General features: G+C 49.2%; 1 protein-coding gene across 1 annotated transcript; it reads right to left on the minus strand.

Moving 5' to 3' along the window:
• Positions 1–423: 423 nt before the first annotated feature.
• Positions 424–5,008, minus strand: LOC123062219 (cytokinin dehydrogenase 5). The gene is made up of 5 exons (XM_044485646.1): positions 4,263–5,008; positions 4,042–4,169; positions 2,866–3,135; positions 1,869–2,134; positions 424–1,006 (listed from the first exon to the last, which is right to left on the minus strand). The coding sequence occupies exons 1-5, from the start codon at positions 4,861–4,863 to the stop codon at positions 679–681; spliced, it is 1,593 nt and encodes a 530-aa protein (XP_044341581.1). The 5' UTR covers positions 4,864–5,008; the 3' UTR covers positions 424–678.
• Positions 5,009–9,602: the final 4,594 nt, after the last annotated feature.

Below are 9,602 nucleotides of genomic sequence, written 5' to 3' on the forward strand. Positions count from 1 at the left end.
AAATGCTGTACACAAAAGGAAGGACCATTATCTCGCAGAGTTCTGTACTTCTCTACTTCTGCAAGAGTTGTGTAGTACAGCTTTGCTTAATTCCTAAGACATGCAGTACAGATTAGTCTGGTGCATGCACAATATGCAGGCATTACATCGTCGTGTTAATTGCGTCATCTGTATATATAAAAGCAAACCAATATATAAAGCATTACGCCATATGCATTCTACCACTTGTTCGCTTATTCCCATTTTCCAGCTTGTGGCTGCATGGTAGCTTTTTTTTATATAGCTCTGCTTGTTGGAGTATACAGAGAATATATCTATCCCACGTCATGCTCATCACCAACAGTGATGCCCTGTTTCGTTTTTTTTCTTTTTTTTTGCGTTGTTTATGTTTGAAACATATACTGGTTGCCAAAAAAACGGAGGTGGAAAACTGTTCCTTTTTTACCAGCACAGCGAGCACAGAGATGTGGCAACACAGTTGCATCGACGCGACGCGTTCCTCTGTACATAACCAAGCAATTGGGGGTTAAGTTGATAATGCGCGCCACATACATGACACCAACGTACATCTTCTATACATCTCCACACTACCTAATCCTGCTCTTTGACGGCAAATTACATACGTACATACGCCTAGCTAGCTACACAGCTCTTTCTAGTACATGTCAATCAGTCTTCTCAAAAATCGGACAAGAGCGCCGGCGGCGGGAAGAAGATGCCCTGCCCGGTGGCCAGCATGGCCCTCGGGTCGAACTGGGCCTTGAGGCCCGCGAAGCGCGCCCACCTCTTCTCCTCGAAATGGGCCTCCCACTCGGGCTGCGACTTGTGGTTGGGCAGGTACTGCCTGGCCCCGATCCCGGCCTCGGCGCAGAAGTCGAGGATCTGCCGGTTCTGCCGCGCCAGCGCCTCCAGGCTCTGCGCCCCGCCCGGCAGCGCCGACCGCAGGAACGCCACCAGGTAGAACACCTCCTCGTCCGGCGTCACCACCGAGCTCCTCGGGTCCCACCTGCACCACCAATACAAAGATCAGAATTTTTTTACACGCAGTTATCAGATCATCAAATCGGCTCGATACAAAAGTTGGAGCAGACTAGGAAAAGCAACAGTTTTTTTCAGTTAAAGAGCTGCGGCTGATTCCGGTGCGTCCGTCCTTTTGTGTTAAGCATAGGAAAGCGACAACGCATCCGGCCACTAGCCACAAAGGCGGCAGAGGAAACCAAATTCTGACGGTGCCGTTCCCGTCGTGCCGCGGAAAGCCGCGGCGACGCCGGCATAAAATAACCGGTCGGCGCGGGCCGGGAGCCGGTGTCCGGTAAACCGCGAGCAGGGCGCGTCACGGCGCCACTCGGGAGGTTTTTATAAAATTCAGAACAGAGCCTGTCGCCCCAGTGCGCGATATGTCCGCGGCCATTCACCGGTCACCGGATCCCGGGCGAGGGTGACGGCAATCCGGGAAACTAATCAGGCGGCAGCGACATGCCAATATACTACTGGCGCTGCGTGCGTGGCGCCAATCATGGTGGCGCTCAATGAGTGGCCACCACCTGCGCAGTCTTGTGTCGCATCGCATGTGAGGCCGATGATCGGTCGGCTTCCAAGGGCGGCGCCCGCCCGCCCGCCCGCCCCTGAGACGGGGTCGTGCGCGTGCGCGCGTCTCTGGCTGGCATGTGATGTGCGGTTTGGCGGGCGGATCATGCGAGCGTGGGCGGTGATGAGCCAGCCGCCCTGCATCTGCCGGGCCGGTGATGGGCGCCGGTCGTGCGCCCGACTGGTCAACTGGAGCGCCCAGAAACAGCTAGACAGCTATTACTAGGTAGGTTGACTTGGGCAGCAAAGTGGAGGGTGGGTTGACTTGGCTAGTGGCTTACTTGTGCTTGTTCATGGGGTAGATGAGGATGGGCCCGCCGGAGGTGCGGCTGCCGAGGATGCCGCGGAAGACGCCGCGGTCGAAGTCGGCGATGCGCGACGCCGGCACGAACAGGTTCAGCCACGGGTGCGGCACCTCCCACATGCCCTTGCCGCGCAGCTTCAGCTCCGCCGTGTGCACCCGGTCTAGGAAGTCCACGTACGGCAGGTCTGTCGTGAACACCGTGCCCGGGAGGAAGCTCAGGTCGCCCAGCAGCGCGTCAACCTCCTGCAAAACATAATTACCAGCACGATTTAGACTTGGACGATTTTCTCTCTTCCTTTTTACTCCTTTTTTAAGCAAAGACTTGGCAATTCAATTCATGCACTACATATATACATACATATAATTAAACAAAGCAAAGTAGTAGTCGATAAAATTAGTGCATGCTCGATCGCTAACAGAATTGAGATCTAGTGGTACGTATGGGAAGATCTACAGACCCAGTGTGCTCTGCATGTGGGTGCCATCATATACTAATCAACATGTTTATACTAGTAGTGCTACCTACTCCAAATGCGAATTAACATATCCCAATGATTGGCTAGCCAGGCCCCCCATCAGCAGCAGTACATAAGGCTAGTCATAGTGAGAGTAACTTAGTTAGTAACATAGCGCACTCCAAAAATTATTGCTTATGTAGCAAGTAATTAATAAGAGGTGGTAACATAATATGTTACTGTAACATAGCGCTTTTCAAAACAAGATGAGTCTACAAGCTAATAAATAAAGTCATTTAAAATATTACTATTTTGTTACTTTGCATTATGAAGGTAGTAACTTAGGCTAGTGTCATATACATGACACTAGTCTAAGTTACTCCCCACTATAACCAGCCTAACTAAACCAGAAATTAATAATTAAGAAATACCGTCATAAACAAATGGGACGGCCAGGAGAGAATGCGGTACTAGTAATCGGGATCGAGAGAGGCGGCGCCGACGGACAGACAGACGGACCTGATCAACGGTGGCGGCGGTTGAGTCGTCGTAGTTCTTGGTGACCTCGAGGCAGTAGAGCACGCCGGTGTGGTGCTTGAGCGAGCTGAGCTTCACCGGGTTCTGCGGCGAGAAGAAGGAGGACCTCCAGTTGTTGATGAGGCCCTCGGCGGCGACCACGAAACCCTCCACGTAGTCGAACCGGCGGCCGCCGCCGTGCTGGGAGATGAGCCGCTCCTGGTCCGCCGTGAACTCGGTGAAGGTGGAGTAGAGCGCCCGGATCCAGCGAACCTGCACGTACGTACGACCGTGCACATGATTAGACAACGAATTACTAACCCGGTTGATGAGGCTGCTTAATCAGCTTAGATCACCCACTGCTCCGTTTATTATCGTGGAAATAGTCAGCTAATTAAGCTGCCGGGAAAGAATAGAATCTTGCGGAAGATCGCGTGAGCTAAACAAAAGACGTAAGAAGACCCACCAAATTGGTCAGCAAGGCAAGTTGGTCGATTGATCGACCGATGGATGCCAACCAACCTGGGCGGCTGGACCACCTGACCTGAGTGATCGACCAGACGCACAAGCTAATATTTTAATTTTTAATTTGGACGAAGACTTTTCACGGGGTGGACTTTTTCAAAACGCTACTAATAACGAGCGAAAAGACTGCTGCCAGTGCAAAAAACTGCTTGTTGACGCGGACGGCAATCAGCATACGTGTCATGAGCCCAAAGCAGTCGGCATACGTGTCGCACGGACTGTGCTCGAGCCCCGTGAAACGGATCGGCCGGCTATAATTAGAAACACGTTCGGTTGGGCCTATCCTTATCGGTATCTTTATCGGTTTTGTTAACGTACGTGCGGTAATTCCGTCTCCACCTAACAATGGAAACGGATGTCGCCGAGAGCGGCGCGCCCGCCACTTGCACGGCTGGCGTCGAGCTCCGCTCCCCCGCCGGGCGGCAACATATCGCCCCGTCACGCGGGGGCGAGCGAGGTCGAAATGGAGGCAGATAAGGCGCACGAGATATTCCCTCGCCTTCGTCTTGCAGACCAGGTGGTTAACGAACGAACGGATTATTAAACAAAGAATGGCGAGGAGGAGAGTGGCAGGCATAAAGAAAGAAAGAGAGAAAGGATTGATGCGTGCGTATGGGGAGGTGAGGACGGCGCCGGCATGGGTGGTGGTGCTACCTTGCGGGGAGCAGGCTCGAGGGCGATGCGAGCGCGCGTGATGATCCCGAGCTGCCCCAGCCCGCCCAGCGCGCCGAAGAAGAGCTCCGGGTTCTTCGCCTCCGAGCAGGTCACCGCCTCGCCCTTCCCTGCCAAGCAGATCAGTGTGAGAAGAGAACGCCGGCGAGGTTGGAACCGGTGGCTGATGGATGGGCTCGTGCATGTATGTGTGTACTACGTACCGGTTACGACGTCGAGCTCGTAGACATTGCTGATCTGGGGCCCGTGGTGGAAGGCCTGGCCGCTGATGCCGGCGTTGGAGAGGGTGCCGCCCACGGACAGGTAGAGGTAGTCCGTCCACGACCGCGGTGCGAGGCCGCCGTGCGAGAGCGTCCAGTTGAGCACGTCGATCCACAGCTCGCCGCCCCACACGTCCACGTAGTGCCCGCCCAGCTCCGGCGAGTACACCGGCAATGCGCGCGACGGCGCCTTGCCCCCGAGGCTCATGTCCACCACCACCCCGCCGGGTACCTGCGCCTGCCCGCTGATGGAATGCCCGTGGCCGCGCGCCGACACGCGGATGTCGCGGGCAGACCCGTACGCCGCCCGGACCAGCGCGGCGACGTCGTCCGCCCCGCTCGGATGGTACACGGCCAAGGGCTCGCCCCGGGTGAACCCGCCGAAGTCGCGGGACGCCTCCAGGACGTCGGCCGGGTCGGTGCTGAGGCGGCCGCCGCCCACGTCGCCGCCCAGCTGCAGCAGCTCCGCGGGCTCCAGCGGCAGGCCCACGGTCGAGATGAGGCAGTATATCTGGAACACCATGAAGACCAAGCACCGCGCCATTGCCACTCTCTGTCCTCTGTCTACCTCTCTATCGATTCTTTGGTCTCCTTACGATCGAGGATCGAGTAGCTGATATGTACTCGCAGGGGAGGATGAAGGAGGAGGATGAACGGGAGAGAGGAGGTGTGAGGCGTTGTGGTGTGAGCAGGCGGTATTTATAGTGGGAGCCCGAGGGGAGGGAGAGGTGGTGGTGGAATTTGGGCGGGACAAAAGTGAGAAACGGAGGAGACCGAGGAGGATAGGAGAGAGAGACTCCAACATGCCCGCCCGCCGCGGGAACAGAGCACGACCGCTGGGGCCGCCCAGGAATAAACAAGTCCGGAGGCGCGTCACGACTCCTGCACTCGCGGTCGCGGGCCGGCGGCCTCTTAATTCCCCTGTCAGAATTAGTGGATCGCGCGGCCGCCCAAAGATCGCCCCGATTTCACTTCAGCCAGTGGTACTGCGCAGACTCAACTCTTGTACTGCTACCCTGCTAAATAAATGAACGTGGAGATCGAGCAGAACAGAGGCCCCCCCCCCCCCCCTCTCTGCTCCTCGCCCGCTTTGTCGATCCAAGTTCTACTACTACTACGTGGAAAAGTGACCCGGCTTTCATCCTGCGTGCCATGTGCGGCGAGCTTTGGAGCGGAATTCTTAAAGCTACTAGCAGCGCATAGCTGGAAGAAGAAGCGCCAATCTGTGGAAGCTTTGAGGGGGAGATGGAGGATCAACACCGAGCCAAAAGAAAGACGATCGCCTCCCCGTATCTTGACCGGCTTTTGAGGGTGCGCCCCTCAATCTCATCGCCGCTCCACGCATATGCATATGCATGCAGATGGTGAGGAACCACACCACAGCAGCACCGTTCCAAATTTCCAATCAAACACTGCTCCTAGAGTACAGCCCGCCTAAAGTGCACCACATAATTAAAAACCGCACCAGCTTTCTGATCCGGCATGCATTTACCAAAGTACGTGCTGCCCAGATCTTCAGATATTAAAATGCGTATGAAAAGCGCGCCGCTGGTACTGTAGCCAACAGATGTCCTCGAGATACCGGTGCCAGTGTTGCTGGCTGCAGTAAAATCAAAGGCGTGTATGCTCGCCACGGGTACGGTGTAGTACTGTTCTTCCACGCTGGTTCTGCCTTTGGCTCGGCCGCGTAGGCTGTGCCTAGCCAGCCAGCTAGGCAAGTGCCCTACGGCGAAATAGAAATGAGAATGGGTAAAGCGTCGACGCGCGCTCCCACGTGACTGATTGCGCAGGATCGCACGAAGATACGCTGATTTCCTTTTGCTTTCTGCTCGCAATCGTATCGGCCGCGAAATTCAGCAGCCATGGGTTTCAGTGAGAGGAGAGCGAGGACGTGGTTTTGGTTGCTTTGGGACGGTGCGCATGTGAGGGAGCAAAACGGCGTGGCGGTCTAGCCCCTACCTCCTATTCCTACTGGCTCGTGCAATGTCGACGATCCACGACAACGGTGGTAAAGCGATGGAGGAGGCGAGGACTCTTTGTTAGAAGATAGAAATATTCTTGGAATAGAAAATTTATATAAAGTGAAATGACATGTATCTTAATTTCTATAGAAAAAGTGTCATTTGATTTGTAGGATGAGATGGGTTTTTTTTTCATTAGGCTTGAACTATTTTTTTTTCCTTCAAAATGTGAAGGCAGGAATCAATCCTACATAGAAATAGAAATTCAATCTTGCAAACCAAATGGCTCAAAAGTGTCAAAAAATGGCTTAAGAGAAAAATATCCCATAGGATAATATCTTGTAGATTCCTACAAAATACGTGTAAACCAAATGAGGCCTGAACGCATGGGCGGTCATTGTTGGTAAATGCCTCTTTGTTTAGCTAGTATTGATTGCAATGCCATGCTCACTTGGATCCTACATTATTTTCATATTTTTGTTTTGTTTTGTTGCATCACTAGAAAAAACAAAGAATTCCCAAAAGGTTTGAGTGGATGGTAAAAAATCCTTATGAAATGTACTGCAAAAGAATTCTTAGGAAAATGTTTTAGAGGAATCAAACAATCAACATATGAAAAATCCCTAAAGAATCAAATAGTCTAAAATTCCTATAAAAGTTCTTTGAATCAGAGGAGCCCTAAGTAGCACTAAGGATGAAGAGGAAGGGTTTGTGGCAAATAACACAATACGAGCTTAAGGCTTCTTTGGATTGCAAGAATATGAAAAATATAGGAATAAGAAAAATGTAAGATTGAGATGTCACATACTGTAGAATCCTACATGATTATAGAACACATGAATCATACACTGAGTGCCTTTGGATGATGCAAGAATGAAACATAGGAATTCTAGAGGATCTAGGAGAGAGAGAGAGAGGGAGAGAGAGAGAGAGGGAGGGAGAGAGAGAGAGAGAGAGAGAGAGAGAGTGAGTGAAGGTGCATTGGTGCATTGGACTTCACAAAGAAAATAAAAATAAAAGGAGATTTAAGTTCAAGTTGGAACTCCTACGAAATGGGGAGCATAGGAATGGGCTCCATAGGAATTTGGTAGGCTCAATCCTATAATCCAAAGGGATTCCATAGGAAAAAATCCTTAGGATTCAAATCCTCCAAAATTCCTCTGAAATCCTTCAAACAAAGAGCCCATTAGTATTAATTTTAGGATAAATGATGACCTAATGGGCCAGTTTTGCGTTATAAGCTGGCACCTCTTGCACCCCTGGTAACTTCCACTTGGATTAAGTGTTGTCCTGGTGAAAAACAATATAGCCATGATGTATGCAACTTCATTGAGTACAGCTCAATACACGTATTCTTGGCCATCATACACTGACAGAAGTTGGACAATATTTTTTTAGTCATTGGACTCGGCCGAGATTTATGAACAAGAGAAGGTGTCATCCCATGAAAGGGTGTAGCCTCGCATACGAGATGTCAACCCAGAGATGAGTCGGTGCCTGACATGGCAGGCTTTCCTCACAATCCTTGTCGCCCGAGTTTAGTTGGAAGAAACTTTACTCGAATCTAGTTGTTTGAATGGATCACCTCATAGAGACTTTATGGCACGACTTTCTTAAGCACACGTACTTCCCATGAGAGATGACTTACAAACAGATGGCAAAACTAATGGGGGTGTTGTGGATTGTATGCATCTTATTAAGCATGTTACGGTAAAATGTCCACTCGTGAAGTCTCAAATGTTGGTATGCATCTTATTTGTCCATAAACTCCCAAAGGATCATAAATTTGAGATAGTATCAAATATATGTGTTCTACGATATCAGCCAAAACCGTATGACATCTGACACGAGGTAATGGTACACATTGAACAACTTTTGGGGATGAAAAAAAAGCAAAAGAAAATTAATAGGAACAACTAGGGAATTTTGAGAAAACAATGTCTTCCTTCTAGAAATTCTTATTTGTGAAAAAATGGGACAAAGTCAAAATGCAGAAACACAAATGAAAAGTCATGGGATCTTTAAGGAAAGAAAATTATAATATGTATACAAAGCCAACTAATTTGGAAGTGTCTAAGAAACTCTAGAATTCCACCTTTCATTTTTTGAATACATATGTTTTATTTCCTTTTCTTCAATTTTGAATTCTGATTTGTATATTCCAGTTTATAGGATATTTTTCATTTTCATTAATTTTCCCAATAGTTCCTTTTACGTTGGACTTCTTAAATGTATTCTGGTGGCTTTCCCATAGTTATTTTTTTTTACTTTTAGTTTTCTCTTAATGTTTTATTTTTTTGTTTGCTTGGATTGCCATATGTGCAAAGCCATAACCGCATAGTCATTCACACCACAGAAACTAAGATTAAGGACACCTACCCCGATGTTGGAAGTGAAGGATCAATTATCTGATTTAGAGTTCATGGACCAAAAATGAACTTGATAATAAATAGTCAAAAGATAGTACTCCCTCCGTTCCTAGATATAAGTCTTTTTAGATATTCCATTGCGGACTACAGACGAAGCAAAATGAATGAATATACACTCTAAAATATGTCTATATACATCCGCATGTAGTCCTTACTAAAATCTATAATAAGACTTATATTTAGGAATGGAAGGAGTAAAAAATTACACTTGGTATGATTGTATTATGTGTTAACTCTCACAACAAACTGTTGAGGTAATGGTTATGCATGATTGCATCACGTGTTACTCTCACAACAGATTGTTGAACCTTCAAATATGACCGTTAAAAAAGTGCTACTCTGATTTTCGCAACAAAAAAAGGTGCTGCTCTGATAACTTGCCACACATGTCTACTTACACAATATCTACTGAACGCTAGCTAGAGTAATAATCACATCAAAATTGTTTTGTACCCCCTCCGTTCAAAAAGTTTGTCTCAATTTCTTAGCGGGTGATGTAAGTGTGGTTTGATTTGTCCTAGCTAGTCATGATGGCCTTCCGCGGACTAGGCCTTAGATACATCTAAGGCAAACTTTTTGGGACGGATGTAGTATTTGAGTACTTAAATTAGGTACTAGGGTTGTTGTTGGCCATTATAATTCCTAACTTACTCGTCAATTAGGGATTCGTTTTCTTCATCCGTGTCGGTGAGGTTGGTTATAGTAAGTGGGGGAGCATCTTCGCAAAAAAAAATGAAGTGGGGGAGCATCAGCCCGGAAGGCAGCATCAAAGACACACAAGCAAAACATGGCGATCAGGCAGCACAAGCAAGCCATTAATTGCCGTGTTCCCGCAAAAGAAATGGGTCACGTTCCATCCCCGCAAGTGCATGCAAGGCTACCAGCCGAACTAG

Source organism: Triticum aestivum, chromosome 3A, assembly GCF_018294505.1.
Source record: "Triticum aestivum cultivar Chinese Spring chromosome 3A, IWGSC CS RefSeq v2.1, whole genome shotgun sequence".
Classification (NCBI taxonomy): domain Eukaryota; kingdom Viridiplantae; phylum Streptophyta; class Magnoliopsida; order Poales; family Poaceae; genus Triticum; species Triticum aestivum.

Bases quoted from the DNA above. Each gene is read 5' to 3' on its own strand.
- LOC123062219 (XM_044485646.1), bottom strand. From the start codon at position 4,863: ATGGCGCGGTGCTTGGTCTTCATGGTGTTCCAGATATACTGCCTCATC. The intron at 4,170-4,262 runs GTACGTAGTACA...TCTGCTTGGCAG, and splicing joins CGAGCTCGACGTCGTAACCG to GGAAGGGCGAGGCGGTGACC. The intron at 2,135-2,865 runs GTCCGTCTGTCT...TATGTTTTGCAG, and splicing joins CCGCCGCCACCGTTGATCAG to GAGGTTGACGCGCTGCTGGG.